General features: G+C 40.2%; 2 protein-coding genes across 2 annotated transcripts; one reads left to right on the forward strand and one right to left on the reverse strand.

Moving 5' to 3' along the window:
- Window positions 1-1018: 1018 nt before the first annotated feature.
- LOC112846385 (protein NLRC5) lies at window positions 1019-11086 on the reverse strand. Its single transcript, XM_025905852.1, has 6 exons — window positions 10919-11086; window positions 7841-8259; window positions 6079-7702; window positions 5172-5429; window positions 3691-3887; window positions 1019-2834 (listed from the first exon to the last, which is right to left on the reverse strand). The coding sequence occupies exons 2-6, from the start codon at window positions 8229-8231 to the stop codon at window positions 2575-2577; spliced, it is 2730 nt and encodes a 909-aa protein (XP_025761637.1). The 5' UTR covers window positions 8232-8259; window positions 10919-11086; the 3' UTR covers window positions 1019-2574.
- A 2082-nt stretch (window positions 11087-13168) lies between these two features.
- LOC109201165 (NLR family CARD domain-containing protein 3) lies at window positions 13169-22105 on the forward strand. The gene is made up of 13 exons (XM_019356729.2): window positions 13169-13225; window positions 13993-14106; window positions 14717-14821; window positions 15118-15243; window positions 15690-15812; window positions 17210-17288; window positions 17450-17669; window positions 17835-19632; window positions 19734-19907; window positions 20078-20251; window positions 21129-21175; window positions 21351-21362; window positions 22089-22105. The coding sequence occupies exons 3-13, from the start codon at window positions 14775-14777 to the stop codon at window positions 22103-22105; spliced, it is 2817 nt and encodes a 938-aa protein (XP_019212274.2). The 5' UTR covers window positions 13169-13225; window positions 13993-14106; window positions 14717-14774.
- Window positions 22106-24070: the final 1965 nt, after the last annotated feature.

The following is a 24070-nucleotide window of genomic DNA, read 5'->3' on the forward strand; positions in this document are numbered from 1 at the left end:
TAAAAAGTGACGTGAAACATAGAAATGTAAATAGGAAACTTTGTCTTTTAATAAAGTATTTTGCAAATGATACATGTCTATTGACCTTTTTTGTTTTTTTTCAATGAAAAGCAACTGTGCGAAAGAGGTGGAAAATCAATACCATAGCTCAACAGTGTTTCAATATCAGAATCTGACATTGAAACAATGTCAACAGTGTTAGAAAATATAATGTCGAATCAATGTCAGGTTTCAACATTGATTCAACATCAAAACCTGACGTTGTTTCAACGTTAAAAATGGGTGCAAGAGTGATGTTGGGTCAACGTCACACTTCAACGTTGCTTCAATGACGTCGCCTGATATTGACTCAACATTATTTCAATGTTTCCTTGCTATCTGGGGAATTATGGAAGGAGCAATTAATCAGAAGGACTGTAGATTTTGACCAGTTAATTGAGTAATCTGAAATTTTTGCAAACGAGTTTATCAATTCAATCACCCCAGAGATATTGGTTTGAGAATTTTGGAGAAACAGTAAGCTTCCTGGAGTTCACCTGATGTCAGTGGTGAAGCCAGTGCCATTGCTTGAGTGTCTAATAATTTTGGAAGAGTTATGTTGTCTAAAAACTGATCAATTTCCTTTTTAGATGGGTTTATTTGTGGTGAATACAACATTTTATAGAAATCTCTGAAAATGTTGTTTGTTTTGGTTCATATACTGTGTTCCCAGATGAATCTTGAACAGCATATATAGTTGTTTTTCATTTTGCGTATTTTGTTCAATGTTTCCTGATCCTGGTGGGATGCGTAGGCTTCTTCTAGGGATTTGATGTTTTTTTCTAATTCCTAAATATTTTTGTTTTCTTTTTTCTTTTTATGTGATGAGAAAGAAATTATTTTACCTCTCATCACAGCTTTCCCTGCTTCCCATAAAACAGAAGCTGATGTTCCGGGAGTGTCATTAAAGTCTAAATATGAAGTCCACTCTTTTTTTAAATATTTCATAAAGTTTTCATCTTTAGGCAGTGATGTATTAAATCTCCAGTTTTTACTTGGCGTAGTATTATTCTTGTGCATTAGTGTTAAAGATACAGGAGCATGATCACTGACAGCTGTAGGATGAATCTTAGTGTCTGAAATGTCACTCAGCAGTGAGCTGCTGACCAATAAATAATCCTATACAGCTTTTTCTATGTGTATGGGCCTTTTGTCCACACGTAAACAGCATTTTGAATCATCTAAAACTGAGATTTTTTTAAACTCCTTCTTTGCATTTACGTGGACGAGGAATACGGGGTTCATCACGCAACGTCAAAAGTTGTGCGTCTTCTTTCACGTCACATTTTTCACATCTTACTATTAGTGGTTTGTACACACTTACACATGCAGTTACTGTCCCCCCATTTAGAAAGGCAGAGGCGTCATTATTTTATGTGTAAAGTGGTCCCTCGTTTATTGCAGCTGTTAGGTTCTAAAAATATCCCGCGATAGGTGAAATCTGTACAGTAGTTATTATAGATGCTTGAAGCCCTCACTACAAGCTGTAGACACTTTTTTCAGACAGGTATGAACATTTTCACTCTTTTCTCGCTTGTTTAAACACAAAGTTCAAACCTTGTTAGAAAAATAAGTCCAGTATTATAGAATGAAACCAAAGATCAAACCCTGTTTTCAGAACATGGGAATAGAGCAGCTGCAGAGAATTCAACTTGTCTGACTGTTTGGCTTTGCTTAATGCGTCTTATAATCTGAAAATGTGGTAACTTCTACCTTCCTTTAGCATGTCCAGAAGTCAAACTTTTGGTGCCATAGTTAGCATCTTCCTCAGCCTTTTGGAAGCTACCGCAGGAGCCTCTGACGGTGCAAAAGGTTTCGTCGACATTGTTGTGTTTGTGGGGGAGAAAACTTACAAACATACAGCACTGCTAGCGATCGAGGATTTATGTAAATTTGACAAGCTGAACTCGTTCTGTACTGGACAGGAGACACGGCTCAAGGTTGATTGATAATGGTCTGCAGCAAATCAGGAGGCACAACACAATGCGTTGTAAGAAAAATAAAAGTGCATAATTGCAGGGACCACACTGCCCATGAGGCTCCCGTCTTTAGGCCTATGCCTGTAACACTGCTCATATTGCCTTACTATTAAAATATTTTTTCAATAATAATTTTTACAAATATTTCTTACAGCTCTAATTGTGCAGCTGTCAGCTTACAAATAAACCGCAGCACAGAGCGCTCAAACACATCTATTCATTCACTTCTTCATAGATGTTTATCATCCATTCACGTGCTCATGTTTGTGACTGATGAAGGCGGCATTCGATTGGTCCATTTTGTGTGAAAAAACAGAGAAATAACAAATCAAAGCCCCCTTTTACATGAGTGTGGACAGAGACTGAAGCTGAGTGAACACAAAGTTTTCCCCCACATTGTCACAGCTGTCATCTCTGACTGCAGGTTTAGCTTTTATCAAGTCAGCTAACACAAAGAAAGCCTGCTTATGATAAAGCTGCTTCACTCTTCAGCTCCCTGTACAATTATACAATTATATTAAAATTCATATACTGAAAAATGTTTCCACTGCTGACTTCAGGGAGCATCTCGTCTTATGAAGATGTCATGTATGTAGTATGTCGTGTACCTGAGCTGTGAGATATAAGGCAGACACTGCAGGAAACTCCTCACTTCACTCTCTTCATGTGAGCAGCCTCTCAGCTCCACTTGTTTCTTCTCTGGTTGGAGTTTCAGCACCTCCAGGAGGATGGAGGTCTTTCTCTCTGAGAGCTTTATGGACCAGACTGCAGGAGCTGACTGGAAAACTGACTGTAATGATGGAAGGACACTCAGACCTGTTTTAGTCTCATAGTCCTTCACATGGGAGTACAGATCCAACAGGAAGTTAATCTGATATTTCTCAATGGAATAAGAATGAAGAGGGAATGTTGGATATGTGCACAGTGATGCTAACAGCTCCTGGATCTTCTCTCCTGTCTGCTGCTCTCTCTCTGCTGCTGCACAGAACAGACTCACAAAGAACCTGACTGCTTCATGACGAAGTGACCACAGAGGATCAACTCTGGAACAATAAGAAGGAAACATTTAGTGATGATTTGATGTGAGCTGCATAAAAACAGCCACACACTGCTGATGGACTCCATCTGGTCCATGTTTCCTGTACATAATGACGCTCCATGTTAAATATAACATAAACGAGGGAAACATATCATCTCAGTTACAGCACATAACTAATTTATTAGTCCTCATAAAAACAAGAAAACACAAATATTTTACAAATTTGTCAAAATTCCACTTTTAGAAGCTTCTTTAAATCAAGAAGAGACTGTAAAAACCTTATTTTAATTTAAGCTTAAATTAATAGAAAAGTTGTTTTCTGCTTTCTTTGTAAAGTAACTATATACTCTGTGTATACTGCATGTGGTGAACACATGTTCTCCTTTAAAACTGTTCACTAAGCTTCTGAATACAATCTGACTTACCTGAGCTGTGAGATATAAGGCAGACACTGCAGGAAACTCCTCACTTCACTCTCTTCATGTGAGCAGCCTCTCAGCTCCACTTGTTTCTTCTCTGGTTGGAGTTTCAGCACCTCCAGGAGGATGGAGGTCTTTCTCTCTGAGAGGTCTATGAACCAGACTGCAGGAGCTGACTGGAAAACTGACTGTAATGATGGAAGGACACTCAGACCTGTTTTAGTCTCATAAGAGTACAGGTCCAGGAGGAAGTCACACCATTTCTGTTTAAGAGGACTGTTTTTGTATCTGCACACTGATGCTAACAGCTCCAGGATCTTCTCTCCTGTCTGCTGCTCTCTCTCTGCTGCTGCACAGAACAGACTCACAAAGATCTTCGTTCTGTCTTCATCTGATGTCTCAGCATCAACTCTGGAACAATAAGAAGGAAACATTTAGTGATGATTTGATGTGAGCTGCATTAAAACAACCACACACTGCTGACACACTTTGCAATGTTTGTGAGTTTCATCTGGATCTTTGTTGATTTTCTGTCTTCAGAAAAATAAAACTTTGATAAAAATCAGAGTCTGTTTATTTCTTTGCAAGTCAGCAAACTCATAAATTGAGCAGAGGATCAAATAATTATGTCACTGCTGTAAAAAGGTAGAACACTGTGTGAGAACAGCTGTAATACAGTGTTGTATTATTCATGTACGTCAGAGTATTTTGAGAGTTTAGATGTTATATTTGCTATGGTCACTGAATCCTGGTATTTCTTGGTTTAATGCAGTAACATGTCTGTTTTCTACAGGCTAATGTTTATATGACAGGAAATGCTGTTTGCGTTGGATTCTCTATGATGAAGGAGATGGCGAGCCACCTCTGAACCCGATCACCTCCTTAGCCTGAGCAGCTGCTCTGAGTTTTCACTGTGCCAGACGAGGAGGCCACGCCCCCTTTTTCAGGCTTCACCTGTGTGAAAGCACAGCACCAAACTGCTTAGTGAAGAACATGTTATTTACCTGAGCTGTGAAATATAAGGCAGACACTGCAGCAAACTCCTCACTTCACTCTCTTCATGTGAGCAGCCTGTCAGCTCCACTTGTTTCTTCTCTGGTTGGAGTTTCAGCACCTCCAGGAGGATGGAGGTCTTTCTCTCTGAGAGCTTTATGGACCAGACTGCAGGAGCTGACTGGAAAACTGACTGTAATGATGGAAGGACACTCAGACCTGTTTTAGTCTCACAGTCCTTCACATGGGAGTACAGATCCAACAGGAAGTCACTCTGATATTTGTGTTTGGAATTAGAATGAAGAGGGAATTTCTGATAAGAGCAGACTGATGATAACATGTTGAGGATCTTCTCTCCTGTCCTCTGTTCTCTATCTGCTGCTACAATGAAGAGATTCATCAACAACTTAGTTTGATCTGAGAGATTTCCTGATGACTGACAGAAACTGGAAGAAAGAAAAGGAAATATGATGTGATGATTTGGTCCGAGCACAACAAACAGAAACAAGCAGCACTCGCTGATACCATCCTAGATTTGTCTCAGATAAATATCTCCAGCATTTAAAATACATTAAAGACATACAAGGTCAGTATTACAGTTGGTTCAATTAATTCTATAAAGTAACTCAACTGGATTTTGAACCACAATTGAAGAGCACATGAAAACATTGAATGCTTAATAAGTAAAACCAAAGAGCATACCTGAGTGAGTGGATGTGGGGTAAACGGTGTAAGAGGAACGAGCTCGCACTTTGACAGACTCTGTGATCACAGTGAAGGCAGACTTTCACCTTCCTCTTCCTCTCCTGCAGGACTCTCACAGCTCCGTCATACAGTTGTGTTTTACTGTTGACTGGGAGGTGCAGCTGATTCTCAGTGAAGTCAAGTAAGCTCACGTAATCCACGTCCCCATCAGTCAGAAGAGAAATGGTCCACAGCTGGCGTGACAAGGAGTCACTCCTACAGGTTGGTCGAGAACTGTTTACAGCAATATTTTTTCATCGTTTTGATGATCACTGAAGTGGCTATATTAATTTCCTAAAGTTCTCTCTTTCGCTCATATTTAATATAACCACACTACAGACAGACAAGCGCCTGTTTTTATGTGTTGTCGTTAGCAACAACGACGGTAACACGCTTGTCTATGTTCCACATAAACCTTGCACAATAAAGCTCAAGATCCTGTTGAGACTTTTCAAAATAAACTGAAACACGTGAAAGAGCAGATTATTTATGGATAAGAAGTAAAAAGAGCCGCCAGGTGCTAAAAAATAAACCTTAGACTCAAACGTTAGAAGAGGCTTTTCCCCGCAGCACGCTGTGTAATAAATACTAACAAAGAAAACGGCGGCTGTTACAACCTATGTCTAAAAATGTAACGTTTCATGCATCGGTTAAAACCCTCGACTCAAACTTTTTTCTTTTTTTTAACAAACTTTTTATTGTCTACAACTCACTGGAAACATGATGAAACAAATCATTCTCACTACTATGTTTTCATTTTTCACTTTAAGAAAAACACATACTGCTCTAAATCACTGAATGCTTTACATTTAAAACAGAACCCAAAACAAACCCTTTAACTTCAGTTCTAAATGTTCTCACTTACCTTTGAAGTTTGCTGAGGCATCCCAGCAAAGGCCTCATTCCCTGTTTTGATACTGTTGTATCCTCCAGGTTCAGCTCTATTTTCCTCTCCTTACTCTGGCTGATTACATAGGACAGAACACAACACTGCTGAGGATCAAGAGTCTCTCCACTCACATCAATAAAGTAGTCCAGTTTCTCCAGGAGGCAGAGGCAGGCATCAGGTGACTGAGACTCATAGAGGCATTGACATAAGAACATTAAGTCCATTTCACAGTCTTCACGGTCACTACAACCTACAAAGGTGGTCACCAAGTGTTTGAAGAACCAGTCAGACGTGTCTCTGAGCTGCTGAGGAGGAAGGAGACTTTCTACCAAATCAGCGTTCTTCTCATTCAACAGTCCACACAGGAAAGGGACCAAATGTTTCATGTGTTTGCTGCCCTGAACCAGACACTGCTGTAGAACACACCTGGTCTTCTCTGGATCCTTTAAGACCCACAGAGCTGCAAAAAACTCCTGAACTGTGTAGTGGAGAAAGGCACACAAGGGTTTCCTTACAGTTGGGCTGACTTGAATTACATTCCTGCTCAAAATGGCCAAATTAGCACAGCTCTCTAGTTTGGGCAGTGATGTTAGGTTCACATTTTTCCCTTCTGTTGCACAAAAAGCTGCCTGAGATAAAGACAGTATTGCATCCCATTTAGTGCTTTCATTTTCAGGTGTCTTAGAAACATTCCTCTGATTGCAGAAATGGAGGATATTGAGGTATATTTCAGTAACTGTGCAGGGATGTGGAGAGAAATCTGAGCCCTCAAAGCTAAAGCAGGCGACCACCATCAGGGCGTACATGGGGACGTGGCAAAGAGAGAATAACTCCAAGTTACACAAAACTTTGTTGAAGTGATCCTCGCTCAGATTCTTGGATAAGTACTCTCTGATGCCCTGCTCACTGAAGCCTTTCACTTCCACTCTGAGACAGTCCCAATCCAACAGGAAGTCTGCTGACTCCACCTCTGGTCTGCAGGTGATGATGATCTTTGCTTCAGGTAGAAGAGTCTTCTGTATGAGCTTAAACACCACAGATGTAGAGCCAACATCTGTAACTCCATCAAAAATGATGGTAACACTGTCAGCATTATCCTTTATGTCCTGTAAGACCTCATCTTTGCCTTCATCTGGTTCACAGAACACACTGAAGAGAAGATCCTCCAGTTTATGAAGCTCTGTGATGTTGGGTGTTTCTCTCATATCAAAGTAGAACATGTAATCCAGATCTCTGTTATCTTTCTCTGACCACAGTTTCAACATCTGATGGACCACAGCTGTTTTCCCAGTTCCAGGTTTTCCTACCAAAAGGATTTTTCTTTCATACGTTTTCAGGAGTTCACTCGGAGAAGTTCCATGTTTGTCCTCAGGTATGTACTTTTTTAGTTTTTTAGGTCGAAGCTTCCTGCTTTTCTTGATCTTTGACTTTTTTATTTTGGATGCTGAAGCCTGTCCTAGTGTGTCTAACACAAGCGAGGTGTAGGACAGGGAGCTCTGCTTGTTTAACAAGACTGCTTTACTTTGAGTCCATGATCTTTCTGAAATCTTTTGAGCTTCTGATTTCAGCTTTTGTTGGTATCTGTGGCACGGGATGGGGCCTGAAAGAAAGGAGGTGTGAGAGGAAAAAAAAAGCAGAACAATTTAATGTCACTGATGTGTCGCTTGACATCATCACAATATGGATGGATTAAAAATCATCAATCAATACGTTAAAATCATTTCAGTTTAAAAAATACCTTGTAAAGATGTTACATCCATGTTAATGTCCTCCCTGAAGGAAAAGCAGCTGATCCAGTAGTTGAGATCAAACATGTTGGACAGAGAGGACGATGACTCTGGATCTTCTGCAAAAGACAGTGATCTCTCTCCAGAGGTCCTCCTTGTTGTGTCAATAATCCTGAGAAACTCATAGCAAGCTTCGTCCCCCTTTTCTATAACATGGTCCACAATTCTTCTGGTTTTGTCAAATCCATCACTCTCTGACTTTATTTTATTTACATCTTCCTCTGAGAAAAATCCTCTCGTGGACAATTTCTCCACAACCTCAGTAAACCCCTTTAATGCTCTCACCAGGTGGTCTCTGGCACTCCTGACGTAATCCAAGGCTGACTGACATGCACAAGCCATGATCTTTAGTTGCTGGATTTCAGAGATGCTGTTCAGAGAAAAAAAAATATCAGGGTGAACAACATGGATTTCAAACAGTGATTTATGCTTTGTGGCATGGAGTGTTTGGTTAAAGCAGGATAAAGCTCATCTCTCTTTTTAATTATCACTACTGTGCAAACAGATTACACGGATTAGTCTGCAATACAGGATTAGAAAGATGGGTGGAAAACAGGCAACATTTAGTTTCAGACTGTGTATTGGCCTTTGTTACGGCCCTAGCAGGGCCTCCTCCTGAAGTTGCCTGTGTGGGCATGTCCTACTGAAGTTCCCGTCTTAGGTGCCAACGTTTTTCTTTTGTACAGCTGACGCCTATCAGCAATTAAAGGTATTTAAGGCCAGAGAAAGATGAGCTCTGGAGCCAGAGAGCTGTTTTTGCTGGGTGCAGCTAATGAGCTGTGATTGGTTACGCCTGCTCCGTAGAGGAGTGTTTGTTGACTAAACTTTTTTCACTTTTCAGTTTACTAACCGACACCTGAGTTTTGGGCTTGTTTCCTTTAATGGTGACATCAATGCACTATATGGGTTCTGGAACCAGCCTTCAGGAGAGGGGATGAGGAGATTTAGGAGAGGTTCAGAGTTCATTTTTGTTTTTTTAAATATAATTTAAAAGAAAAGGACAGGCAATATTATCTTAAGATTAGTTGCCATAGCAACAACTTATCTTAAACTTTAAACACTTGGTTTTAACACTTGAAGATCAAATTCTTTATATTTTGAAGTCAGACTTGGTCATTTTTAAAATGATCTTGAGCCATAGCTCTCCAAGATTTCTAAAGCCTGTAGTGTGTGAGAATTGACTGAATTATAAAGATGGCAAAGAACCATTAGATTTTAATTCTCTGTGCAAAACCATCTAGCAAGTGTCTGATTGACAGCAGCTTCATTTTTCAGCATGTCAATAAGCCCAAACACTCCCATTCCAGGATAGAAAAACACGGTAAAGCCCTATCAGTCATAGACTGACCATGGACTGGAAGATCATCTTGACAGAGAACCAAATAAAAGGCAGCCAACATCCAAAGGAGAGCTTTGAATGTTCTTGAAGAAGCCTGCAGAACTAGTCCTGAAGACTAGGGACATTAAAAAGAATGGGCTAACCAACTAAAACCAACAAACACTCAGATACCAAGTTAAAGCTTAGCCTTGATTAATGTCAAACACACATTAGACATAGTCATTGGAAAAGATAAATAACATTATTTAGTAATCAATCATGCTGCTTAACTGTATGGCAGCTCACATCATGCATTGCATATTATAATCCAGACAACAAAGAAGAAAACTAAGTTAAAAACTAAGTTTGGCAACAGCAAAGATTAGCTGACTAGGTCACAGATGTTCCTCCTGAAGAGTAAAAGTTCAGACTATTGGAAAAAAAATTAAGATGGTCATACCAAATACTGACGTTCTTTATAAAGTCATTATTTAGACTATTCTGCACATTTCAATGAACCACCCGTTTTCCAATTACCAAGAACATTTTAAAGAAACGAGGGCTGGCTCAAGACTTTTGACAAGTACTGTAATATTTCAAAGTATCAATTTGTTGAACGAACATTATATAAAGGTTATTTTCCCCTTTTCTTTTTAAGTAGGTCTACTTTTTTCAAGAAAATGTCAGTTTCATTTATGTGTATAAACATATATTGCCATGTTCTTGCTACAGAACTGCTACAAAAACCAGTAATGCAGTATTTAGCATGGAAATAATTTTATACTGTGAAATAAGTAGCAAAGTACTCATGCCCTACATTTGCAATGTGTCTAAAAAGTATGAAGTTAAACTGCACCACTGATGTTTTTGCCATCTATAAACCTGTAAATATTCCCGCACCTTAACATTAGTAAAGCGAAAGTGAAGGTGGTTCCAGGATTCTTTGTTTCAGATCTACAGGGATCACTTTTTTTTGCCTCAGTTTAAACAAAGTTAACAAAGCAAGTCATTACTTTTTTAAAAGAGCCCAAAAATATGAAGAGGAGGAAAAACAAACTTTGTAGATCTTCTCAGTTTTACTCAGAATGTGCACCTGCGCTGATAACCACGTGGCCGCTGTTTTAAGGCACAATCTGCAGTTTCTGAGTGTGGAAAATAATCCGGTCTAAATGTATTACGACAGTCTACAGACCACAGAGGGTATTAAACCCCGTTTATTATTGCTGCTGTTACTTTGACATTTATCTTTGTGTTAAGTATAAATGGCAGTCTTCCTGGACTCACGTGTAAGAATGAGAACAGTTTTATTGATCACAGGGGGAAGTTTATATACATGAACATGTGCTGTATGCTTTCACTTAAAATTTTTATTAACATTAATCGTGATGACGGCATTAACGTTGACAGCCCTACAGCAAACGCACAAAAATGATGATACAGACTTATAATTTGCACCGATGTGTTTTCTAAATTCACGGCACTTGTTGACAGACATGTGACGTTCACACAGCGACATTTTAGTCTAAAAACATCCTAAAAGTGGATTCTCATATTCACGAGTCACCATCCGCGGCGTCCTTGAACACATCGAGCGTTTTTTTAAACCGCACTTGAAACTTTAAAACGTAAATTAAAACCAACGAAAAATGAAAAGAAGACACCGCCATGAACTGAGGTAAACAGGGCGGTGTCCGGAAGACACACAACTGACCTGAACACTCAACATCCCGTGAATGTGACAAGGTTTCAGCCCATTAGGAAGCAGGAACAAAAGACACTGAAGATAATCCAGGTTTGAACAGAATCACGTCCCACAATAAAAAAAAACACATTTCCTCAAACTTTTTCCTTCTTCTTCTTCTTCTTCTTCTTCTTCTTCTCCTTCTTCCTGCTCTTCTTCTAAATTTTATTGGCGGTTGGCAAACAACAGAATGGTGCAATACCGCCACCAACTGGTATGGACCAGAACGTCACTTCAGGATTAGATCCTATCATAGTCTTGACACATAGTCTTGACACTGTAACATAACATGCAATGTTACAGTGTTTCCCCTAAAATGAAGTGTGCTGTTAATCCCGGTGATCAAATCTGACATGTGAAAAATTTGTTTCTTCTCTCCTCCTCCTGTCTCTTGTCTCCTTCTCATTTCTCCAGTTTTCCTTTGGATTAAAAAACACTGTCATTTCCTTTCTTTCTCATGAATTAGACATTTATGGCACACCATTTGCTGCAAACTGCATTAAATCCATGCCCGTTGTGGCTTTGCTATAGCTATATAAGTGGGATTTGTTATTCGAACGAGTGTTAATCGGCTACAAGCTGTGAGCGCAGTGCAGTGTAAAACTCTTCCCTCAGTCCTCACGCTGAGTGTTTAGAGGCAAGCCCACTTGTTAGTCTTCAGTAATGAACTGAATTGATCTCCTTTTTCTCAGCACATAGCGAGTCACTCTCTCTGCTGCATCTACAACAAATAAACATGAAATTCCTGTGAAAATGCAGCTTTTAATGAAACTATGTTAGATTAATGCCTGCATGTTACATTGTGGTATTATCTGCTATTATGATCTGGCAGTAAATAATATGTTGTGTTTATTGCGCATTGCACAGGCCAGCTGTTACACACAAATTTCAGGGTGGTGTGGTTTTACTGATGCACCGCTCCTCCGGATCAATCTGAGTCCTAATCTTCAGAAGACTTTAACCTCACCTCTGCTGTTAATAACGAGCCTGAGGGCTTTGGTAGCTAATTTAACATCCACATTGGCTTTAGAAATCTTTCCCGGGGTAACTCCCTCCCCAGGTGGCGTTGTTAGCATTCCTTAGTCACCTTTACTGGTTACACACATAGACACACACGCACACACACACACACACACACAGTTAAATTAAATTATGTATGCTGTATGCATTTTGTTCATTCCTAAATTGTGAGTCTACACCAGCCATAAGACTGTCTTTAGTTATTAACATTTGAAAGATTGAAGGCAGTTGAAAAGTAAAAATTAGCTTCCTTTCCAGAAAAACACAAACTTCAGAAGTACAAACCTGTGCCCCCCCTCCAAGCTTCTGATAAGCCAACATTACTACACAGTTAGGATTTGGCAGCGTTTGACTTTGTTTTTGGCGTTTACATGTGGGCGGAGAGATTTTAAAAACGGAAAGTTTTCATAAACATCCGTGTGCGTGTGGACGTGGAGGTGCGGCTCTCTTGTAATATGAGACGCAGTCTCGGTGAACAGCAGCTGCTCGGGTGTTTCCGTGTTCATTACTTTTTTTTTTCCTGAACTTTGTGTCAGTGGACCGTCTCCGTGTGAAGCTCCATGTTAAGGTAATGCAAGGAGTCAGTAATGTTTGTAATGTTTTCCTGTGTGCAGCTTAGTTCACGGTAACGGACTCGCAGCTCAGACTGTGAATACGGCACCACAACGAGGCCGTGTTCGCCATATTGTGTTCGTTTGTGCGATCACGTTTGGCACAACACCAGAATGTAGAGACTCTGAGCTCCGGACGGGAACTTTATCTTCACAGTGCTGCCAGCGGGAAAGACGGACTCCATTATTACTTGTTATAAATAGGACTTCTGTGGATTACAGAAGTCAGACCGAGTAAGACTGATAAATATAATATAGAGTGTAATAATCATATAAAACTTTGAATAGAAATTTTCAAGAGTCAGATCAATAAACAGATATGATAATGGCACAGATATCAGTAAAATCTTTGAATAGAAGTAGAGCAGCTGATGGCAGCTTCCTCTGCCTCACACTGCTGTCTGACTGCATTCAGCTGACACTGAGATGAAGCAGCTGATATTTGGACAGCACACGTGATGGAAAAGAGGATTTCAGTTGATGTGCAAATGAATGATTTGTGTTTCCTCTGCAGGTGAAGGTAGAAAGTGTGTGTGAGCTGATGTGAATTGAGCAGCATGGATCAGTGTGAGGACAGAGAGGAGGGAGTCCCTCCCTCTAAAAGCACTCTGTGTGGGGAACATGAGAGCCAGACCAAAGCTCAGAGGTGAGATGACCATCTCTAACTGTTCATGACTCTTCTCCATGTCACAGCTCAGCACATGGTCACACTCAAAGCTCCAATAAACACATGCTGGATCCGTCTTGTAGTGTGTGGGAACATATAACGCAGTGAAACATGCAGGGTGTGATAAACACAGCCAGGCTCCACAAGAACATGAGAGGATAGTTTAGAGGTTTGATCTGGTTGTGAAATAAATCATTCAACCACAAATCAAAGCTGTAAATAATGAATCCATTTACTTTATCCTGGTTATTTTTCTAGCATCAAACATCAACAAATATATTACAAGTCGACCAAACAAGTGGCTCAAAGAGCAAATTTTTAAAAAAAATAACGATAATTCTTAAATATTTAGGCCAATTTCTTAATATAACTTTTTTCTGAGTAATACAAGCTGGAGGCTGGTGAGGCCTGCAGGTGAAGGAAAAAGGGTAAAGTATATAAATACACATTATTTCTAACATTTAATAACAATTTTATATGAATCATAACACAAATGAGTTTTAGAATGAATGAAATGTATATTTACTAATGTAACACCAGTTATCATAGTTATCTCACTCATAAGGTAAAGATGTTCAATATTAGAGAGAGGTGCCAATGATAATCATCTGTGAGCAGCTCTTGGTGAAAGTGTGGAGGAAGAACTCCCTTCTAACATGAAGAGACCTCCTACAGGTCAGATGTCTGTGGAGAGAGAATCTTCTGTGAACAAGGATTTAACATGATTTTCTCTCCATGTCTGTCAGAGTCAGTGGGAGAACCTGTTGGCCTCAGGTCCTCCAGAGGTTTTCTGAATCCAGCTGTGTGTCTCTGAGGAGTAATCAGTCCAGAGAGCCTCCACTGTTCTTTGCTCTAGACATGTAAGCTGGAACTGAGTCCTTAATGCCACATTTGTGTTTTCAGTGTTACTTTTCATTAGGTTTGTGTACCTACAGCATGTCAGCTTTTAGGTGTCCTTACATAGATATAAAGCTGTGCATCAGAATCAGTCAGCAGCTTCAGCCTGCAGATAAATGTGTGAACAAAATAAGAAATATAATCACGACAGTTAATCAACTCGGTGTGATCCTGAGACATTGGTGGGAAAAACTTTCTTCTTCAGTCTGACTGACAGCAAAGAGTTGGAGGATAAAGGGTTTAAATGAGGCTGCAGAAGAAAATAACTGTTTGTATTTATGTGAGATGGTTTGAGGAGCTCATTATATTTCCTATGACTTTGGAGAGAACAATGAAAACAGTGTGTGGGTCCATCTGTAGGGCAGCGTCATGGTTCACAGTTCAGAAAGCAGAAGGATTAATAACAGAGTAATGAGCAGAAATGACTCAAATATTTGTTTGTAAATCATCCAGAATTGTTGTTGTTTATAGTGTGGTTGCATGTCTTTCTGCATTTTCTGAACACAAGAATATTTTTTAATTGAAATCTTAATCCTGGGACTCGATCTTTCTGTCTGCTGCGACCCGCCTCAGACCATCAGACTACCCTGAACCTGATCCCAGCTGTGTGTCCTTAAAGAGTAATCTGTCCATGGAGCTTCCACTGTTCTTCAAAAAACAGATTATTTCAGAGACAGTGTAAGTAAACCTCAGGTCATCTTCTTCCTCATGTGTCCTCATCTTCAGAATCATGCGAGACGTCATGTGGCATTTTAGTTCAGTCCAGCAGAAACAGCAGAGGACATTTTCATGTATGATGAACATTTATGTTATTATGTGTCTTCTGAATGAGTTAGTAAACTCTCTGTATGTATTATTGTTGGGTCTACCTTACAACATAAAGCACCTTGAGGCGACTGATTTGGCGCTATGTCAACAAAACTGAATTGAATTGAATAAACTTGTTCTTGGTGGTCTACTTCTATATCTGGCAGACATGACAGACCAGGCTGCTGTGAACCTGATCACAGCTGTGTGTCTATGAAGAGTGACGCCTCCATGGAGCCACCGCTATTCTTCAAGAAACCTGCATCAACCTTTAGATCAGGAAAACCAAAGAGGTGAGCTCTCCTGGACCGTCCATTAAATGTGTCCTTATAATTACCTGGTTCCCTGTACTCAGGTTTAAGCTGATATTTAGACCTAAAATGGTTGTAAAGATTATTGTGAGTGTTAGTGGGACGTGCAACTTCACGTAGCAGTGAGACCTGAAATCAGATTTTGGAAGTTCGGTTTAAGTAACCGACTTATAAGTAACAGACACCAAAACACTGCTCAGAGGTGGTTAAAGCTCTGAGGCAGGACTCTTAATAATAATGGCAGCAGATGAGTTCATATAGTAGATCTAGAAAAAATCTTTTGGAGCAGAACTACAAAAGGCCTTTTATGCATCTCGGTCTACTCTCAGGATTCTGGATTGTTTTTAACATTTAATGGTTATTAATTTTTAAACTGTATACATTTATGATCTAATTTTCTCTGAGATGGCTCATTTTTTGCTTACCAGGATCTGTCAAAGAACTGTCTCCAAACAGACACGTAGCTGTGAGTCTGTGAAGAGTGATGCATCCATGGAGCCACCGCTATTTTTCAAAAATGTTATACCTTTAAGACCAGGGAAACGAAGGAGGTACGTACCATCTCATTAAGTGGCTGTTTGCTCTGTACTGAGGTGTCCGTAGGCATCTACGGTATACTAAAAGCAGCTCAGGGTAAAGAATAATCTGAAGAGCAGTGTTAGTGTAGTGTGTGTGAATGGGTGGATAACTGAACGTGTAAAGCACTTTGGGGTCCTTAGGGACTAGTAAGGCGCTATACAAATCCAGGCCATTTTTACAGGCCATAGTGTATGTGTTATTTCACATAACAGCGAGACATGAAATCAGGTAGAGGAACTCCAGTTTGAGCAACACAGTCACAAGTTTGTTCTTCAGATACCAAACATTACACAAAGGTTCATAAAACTCAGATATAACATAAGAAAAGTAGTCATGACAGCCATTGTATGATCTTCTGGCAGAACTTCTCTAAAGTATGAACATATCAGTGCAGGCGGAGCATTTATATTTACATAAAGTGGCAATTAGTTGAGTAAAATTTATTATGCAAAGAACGAGATCTCTAAAACTCCAGATAAGCTTCTCAGTTTGAAACGAAACCCTTAGAGATGCCTTTAACACCAGTTTTAGTAACATACTCTGGGCTGCATACTTTTAAAAACAGGATAAAAAATAGTGAAATCTGAAAAATCTTTTGTGATTAATTTTATTAAAGGAAGAAACATATTATTGGCATTCATTCAGGAAGTTTCACAGAAGTTTCAAAACTGGTTTCAAGCAGGAAGCATGTGAGACTCAAACGGTACAACAGGACAAGGAAATTAGAAAAATGAGGGTTTAAATACACGTTAGATAATTAGAGAAAGAGACAGCTGGCAAACAAGGTGCAGGTGAATGGAATCAACTAACGAGCAGGGGGTGGAGAAAACTGAACATAACGCACAACAGACTATGAAAATAACACACTGAAGTTTCATATAAACATCTTGTGGTTTTCCCTACATTCAGGTTGAGAGTGTCATAATATGATGGTGTTGCTTTGACTGTACAATCCCAGGAAACGATATAGAAAATATGTAAAATATATCAGCTGTGAATAACCTCCTAATTGCATTGTATAAAAAAGAATGATTGTCTGTAGGTGCAGGGAGCGCTGTTTGCATAGTCGCTCATTAACCAGGTTAATTTTGTCCATTTGCAATTACAATTGCTTAACTAGCTAAATAGATTCTGCACATGAGACATGTGTCTGTATTTGCATTTGGACAGTCCCTTTCACACTGCAAATTTTTAAATTTGAACAAATCACAAAAGTGTTAAACTGAGATCGGCCACAACATGAGTAAGCAGGCATGACTAATTTATTTGAAAGTGTAAATGGCACATTAATAACCAGGTGACCATTTTACATAGTTGGATGTGTATGTGGAAAGACAGTGTAATGTAATTCTTCATGGTTCCTCCACAGAGTGGACCAGCAGAGCTCAGAGGTTCCCAGTGGTCAGTCTGCCCAGCAGCATCAAACACAGCTGGACTCCATATTTATGGTCTGTAAATGTACAACAACTACTTTTACATCTATTCTGTTCACAATCATCTCCATGCTGCTCTTTGTAGACCAGTGGATTGTCAGTGTGTTCAACATGGATCTGATGTTTGGCTCCATGATTTCAGTTTGATTGGCTCATTCATAAATATTCTGTTCCAGCTGCTGGAGGACAACATCATCACTTTTGTGAAGAACGAGCTGAAGAAGATCCAGAAGGTTGTGAGTCCATATTATGAAGGCAGTGAGATGGAGGATGAAGCAGTATTGCATTGTGAAGATGAAGAGCAATGGAGGAGCAATAGAGAAGCAGTTCTGAAAATCACAGTAAACTTCCTAAGAAGAATGAAGCAGGAGGATCTGGTTGACCGTCTGAAGAACAGTGAGGATTTCACTAAAGATTTTCTTTTGCTGAGTAACTGGAACATTTACTAATGTATCAAAAGAGGGACGCACATGTGTTGAAATGCTAATGATTTAGGGCATGAAATTGTTGCCTGAACTTTCTAAATATTTAGTTGGTATATTTGGTCTGTTGTTCTTTTAGGAACTCCCAGCACAGTTTGTCAGCAAAACCTTAAATCTGCACTGAAGAAGAAGTTCCAGTGTGTGTTTGAGGGCATCGCTAAAGCAGAAAGCCCAACCCTTCTGAATCAGATCTACACAGAGCTCTACATCACAGAGGGAGGGACTGCAGAAATCAATGATGAACATGAGGTCAGACAGATTGAAACAGCATCCAGGAAACCAGACAGACCAGAAACAACCATCAGACAAGAAGACATCTTTAAAGCCTCACCTGGAAGAGATGAACCAATCAGAACAGTGCTGACAAAGGGAGTGGCTGGCATTGGGAAAACAGTCTTAACACAGAAATACACCCTGGACTGGGCTGAAGACAAAGCCAACCAGGACATCCAGTTCATATTTCCATTCACTTTCAGAGAGCTGAATGTGCTGAGAGAGGAAAAGTTCAGCTTGGTGGAACTTGTTCATCACTTCTTTACTGAAACCAAAGAAGCAGGAATCTGCAGCTTTGAAGACTTCCAGGTTGTGTTCATCTTTGATGGTCTGGATGAGTGTCGACTTCCTCTGGACTTCCACAAAACTACAATCCTAACTGACCCTAGAAAGTCCACCTCAGTGGATGTGCTGCTGATCAACCTCATCAGGGGGAAACTGCTTCCCTCTGCTCGCCTCTGGATAACCACACGACCTGCAGCAGCCAATCAGATCCCTCCTGACTGTGTTGGCATGGTGACAGAGGTCAGAGGGTTCACTGACCCACAGAAGGAGGAGTACTTCAGGAAGAGATTCATGGATGAGGAGCAGGCCAGCAGGATCATCTCCCACATCAAGACATCACGAAGCCTCCACATCATGTGCCACATCCCAGTCTTCTGCTGGATCACTGCTACAGTTCTGGAGGATGTGCTGAAAACCAGAGAGGGAGGACAGCTGCCCAAGACCCTGACTGAGATGTACATCCACTTCCTGGTGGTTCAGGCCAAAGTGAAGAAGGTCAAGTATGATGGAGGAGCTGAGACAGATCCACACTGGAGTCCAGAGAGCAGGAAGATGATGGAGTCTCTGGGAAAACTGGCTTTTGATCAGTTGCAGAAAGGAAACCTGATCTTCTATGAATCAGACCTGACAGAGTGTGGCATCGATATCAGAGCAGCCTCGGTGTACTCAGGAGTGTTCACACAGATCTTTAAAGAGGAGAGAGGACTGTACCAGGACAAGGTGTTCTGCTTCATCCATCTGAGTGTTCAGGAGTTTCTGGCTGCTCTTCATGTCCATCTGACCTTCATCAACTCTGGACTCAATCTGCTGGAAGAACAACAACCAACCTCCAAGAGGTCAAAACCAAGAAACTTTACAGAGACACATTTCTATCAAAGTGCTGTGAATAAGGCGTTACAGAGTCCAAATGGACACCTGGACTTGTTCCTCCGCTTCCTCCTGGGTCTTTCACTGCAGACCAGCCAGTCTCTCCTTCAAGGTCTGCTGATACAGACAGGAAGTAGCTCACAGACCAATCAGGAAACAGTTCAGTACATCAAGCAGAAACTCAGTGAAAATCTGTCTGCAGAGAAAAGCATCAATCTTTTCCACTGTTTGAATGAACTGAATGACTGTTCTCTAGTGAAAGAGATCCAACAGTCCCTGAGATCAGGAAGTCTCTCCACAGATAAACTGTCTCCTGCTCAGTGGTCAGCTCTGGTTTTCATCTTACTGTCATCAGAAGAAGATCTGGATGTGTTTGACTTGAAAAAATACTCTGCTTCAGAGGAGGCTCTTCTGAATCTGTTTCCAGTTGTGAAAGTCTCTAAAAAAGCTCTGTAAGTACATAGATACCATTTATTTATGAATGAAAATGATACAAAGTAGCTTACAGCTAAAGAAAAAGTAAAACACCTTCGTATTTTGTTTGTCTCTTTAGGCTAAGTTGCTGCAACCTTTCAGAAAGAACCTGTGAAGCTCTTTCCACAGCCCTCTGTTCTCAGTCTTGCAGTCTAAAAGAGCTGGACCTGAGTAACAACAATCTGCAGGATTCAGGCGTGAAGCTTCTCTCAGTGGGGCTTGAAAGTCCTCAGTGTACACTGGAAACTCTCAGGTCAGATCAAGAGCTTTTTAAACTTACATTTAGATAGGAAAGACATGGTTATAGCTTACTCTCTTTCTCAGTTATTGTAAGTATAGTATAATTATTTTCCCCAAAAAACGTTAAAAACATTTGATCATATTTGACAGTTCTGAGAATCTGTTAAATTTGTGGGACTCTAGTTTGTCAGGCTGTCTGATCACAGAAGAAGGCTGCACTTCTCTTGCATCAGCTATCAGCTCCAACCCCTCCCATCTGAAAGAGCTGGATCTGAGTTACAATCACTCAGGAGGCTTCGGGATGCAACGGCTGTCGGCTGGAATGAGCGATCCATGCTGGAGACTGGAAACTCTGAGGTATGGAGAGTCTTGTCACAGCCACACATGGATAGATAGAGAACACACATTAAGAATAAATTTTAAGTCAAGAGGATCAATGAAATAAAGAAGTCTGGTGCATTGGCAGTGACAGTGCAGCTTTCCTGAAGCGTTACGCAGAAGTGTTTGGCCCACACATAGCCCAGTCTGGGTTATCTTTAGAAAGTTTAGAAAGTAGAAAGAGTTTTTTGTCTTAATCTTGGCACACTCAATTTTCTGGTGGGATTGTAGCATGAGACAGGTTATTTTAACGTGTTTCAGGTGAGAGCAGTACACCAACCCTATAGACATTTTGATAATTACAGGTTAATTTAAGCTGCGTCTTTGAGTACATTAGTATAAGATGAAATAAGGAAGCTAACTGAAGGTAGCTGCTATAAGTAATGTGGAAATGTTAACTTTGTAATTGTGTTCTTCCTGTCAGCTATCATGTCTGAAGGTAAATAGAAACATTTGGAGTGTAACAAGCTATAAAACTAATGTTAGTCCAACCCTTTTAAATGTTAAGTTTTCTGGAGTGCACAAATTTGAATACAGAAGACATCCAAGGTACAGAAATAGCTGCAGAAATGCATCACCTACAGCATGTTCCAGATGGTGACCGTTGTAAAGAATGCTGAAAATTTTTTGACAACCAAAGAAATGTTGATTGTAAGAGTCAGAGTCCTATTTGTAAGATGTGTGGTAGCAGGACCTTTCTATTCCCATTTTGTTAGCAAAGTCAGTAATGACAATAATTACAAATGTGTGATTGTTCCTTTAACAGTGTCTAACAGTGTGTGAATGAGAGCCATGTAATGTCCATGTGTGCATGCTGAAAGAGACAGTGCTGGTCTGACCCCCCTCTTCCTTTCAGGGTGGAGCCTGCAGGAGTCCGATGGTTGAGACCAGGTCTGAGGAAGTGTAAGTGTGTTTTTAATGGGATTCATGAAAACAAAGCAGCACACATTCAACCATCTTCAAACTGTCACATCACTCATTCACATCTCTGATGTCAGGAGTCATCATCAAAGTGTCAATCAATGAACAGATGATGGATCAATAACTGCAGCTGGATTGTGTTTGTTCTCTCCATCAGATTCCTGTCAACTCACAATCGACACAAACACAGTTCACAGAAACCTCCAACTGTCTGACAACAACAGGAAGGTGACATATGTGGAGGAGGTTCAGTCATATCCTGATCATCCAGACAGATTTGATCAGTATCCTCAGCTCCTGTGCAGAGATGGTCTGACTGGTCGCTGTTACTGGGAGGTCGAGTGGAGAGGAATGGTTGATATATCAGTGAGTTACAGAAGAATCAGAAGGAAGGGAGACAGATATGACTGTGAACTTGGATTTAATGAACATTCATGGAGTCTGAGCTGCTTTGATCATGGTCCTCATGCTGTCTGGCACAATAAGACAAGAACAACAATCTCCTCCTCCTCCTCCTCCTCTGTCTCTAACAGAGTAGCAGTGTATGTGGACTGTCCTGCTGGCACTCTGTCCTTCTACAGAGTCTCCTCTGACACTCTGATCCACCTCCACACCTTCAACACCACATTCACTGAACCTCTTTATCCTGGATTTGTTTTTGGGTCAAATTCTTCAGTCTTTCTGTGTCCAGTCTAAAGGCTGTCCTCCTTTTACAGAAACACTTCAGAAGTCAGGTTTTCAGCATTTTTAAACAGGCTGTTTGTTATTAAAGGTTTATTTTATTGTTCAAGTGTGATGTAAGTATACAGTATAGTGTGGATATAGAACTCGTGTTCCTCCTTATTAGTTTTGTTGCTCATATTTTTTCTTGTGTATTCTCTCCTGTTCCCTTCAGGCACTACAAAATCATAGATCAAACGGTACACAATTTTTAAATTCAATTCAGAATGTCTGTATGGTCTCCTGAACCTTCCTCCAGTATTGATTATATATTATTTAATCAGTAAGCATTCTTTCCACAATGATTCATAGATGTTCTCACTGTCCAAATACTCTATGGTTATGTTTTATCGGTCTGGTTGCTAACTTTCGATAAAGCTGACACTGCAGACATCTACTGGATCCACTCTGACGTATGTAATCCTCTAACTTATAAATAATTGCACAATATACCAACAGTTACATTGTTAGGGCCCTGAGTTAGTTAGCTAAATTGGTTTTTATTGTCATTTTAACACATTGGATTTTAATATGAGATTCAGGAACAGCAGTGTAATCTCAAACATAGCACTTTAATCATTTAATTTTAAATGCCGGGACACTGTCTATTATTTTAATTTGGTTCAGAATTGTATAAAATCTCGTTTTATGATTTCAATTATATGTTAGGTTCAGTTACTTGATTTTGTGATAAGAAAAATGTGTATACAATGTAAAATAGAAGCTCAGCATTTCACCTTACAGACAAATTTGGTACCTGTCAGAATGCCCACTCTGTCCCTGCTAACAACAACATTACTGGATTACTTTTTGAAATGAAAGTAACTTTAATTAAATTTATTGACATGGTTCTAATCAATGTTCACTCTAAGCTGCGTGCGTGCGCAATTGCGCACTGCTGGCACAGTCTCTGCGCACAGAAAACCTGCGTTGCGCACTAAAATAAAATCTAACCTGAATAGAAATTGAAATTAAAACTTTAACACTGCAATACAGAATTGTTAGTAAGTGACTGGCTGCTCCCGTATGGGATTAGAACGATGCCACCTTATCCCGTAGTCCAGCCAATAATGCGATTCACATTCGTATATACGCAGCTAAGCCTTGACAGGCTATGACAGCGTCCTTATGTGCCGACACCGGTGTTTTAGCTAGCAAAGCAGCGTGGCTGATGTGGAGTTAAGCCACGTTAATGACAACGTGTACAACCGTTATTGTACACGTTGTCATTAATACAGAGAGTTACAGGACTCTCTCCCAGACCACGGACTCATACTCCTCGGTCTTTCATTGCAGACCAGTCAGACTCTCCTTCGAGGCCTGCTGACACAGACAGGAAGTAGCACACAGACCAATAAGGAAACAGTCCAGTAAATCAAGGAGAAACTCAGTGAAAATCTGTCCGCAGAGAAAAGCATCAATGTCTGAATGAACTGAATGATCGTTCTCTAGTGGAGCAGATCCAACAGTCCCTGAGATCAGGAAGTCTCTCCACAGATAAACTGTCTCCTGTTCAGTGGTCAGCTCTGGTCTTCATCTTACTGTCACTATCTGGATGTTGTATGGAATATCGTGACCTATGAACTTCTATCCCCTGAGATTCAATCGTACAGTTTGAGCAGTAGCTGAATAACGCAACTTAAAAAAAATCGCACAGTGTATGCCCAGTTTAACCAGGTCAAACCTTTTAATTCCTGCAGTCATGGTAAAAGCCATGTTTCAGAAAACATCTGAAACTGTCTCCACAGTGACACGTGCTACTACACTCGATGGTCTGTGATGATAAACCTGCAAAGCTTTTAATAAACGTCCTTATTATAAACCTGGTGTCTGTGAGTAACTATGATGAACACGTGGCCAGATCTCATTTTGAACATGTTGAGACTGTAAAGATTCTGTGCTTCTAACACGGTTTCTGCCTCTGTGAACAAGTGAGAGTGTTCAATAATAACTCAGTGCAAAGCACAACAAACCGAGTCATTAGATATGAAACACGAGTGTTCACAGACATCAGAAGCTCAGAGAGGTGAAACATGAGGTTGGAGTCCTCGTCAGCATTCAGAAGAGCTGCTGTGAAACCCTGAGTACTCATGACAGACTCTGATGGCACAAACACATCATGATTCAAACAGAAAGACAAACATGGAGCTCCTGATC

The sequence above is a fragment of the Oreochromis niloticus genome, linkage group LG3 (assembly GCF_001858045.2).
Source record: "Oreochromis niloticus isolate F11D_XX linkage group LG3, O_niloticus_UMD_NMBU, whole genome shotgun sequence".
Lineage (NCBI taxonomy): Eukaryota > Metazoa > Chordata > Actinopteri > Cichliformes > Cichlidae > Oreochromis > Oreochromis niloticus.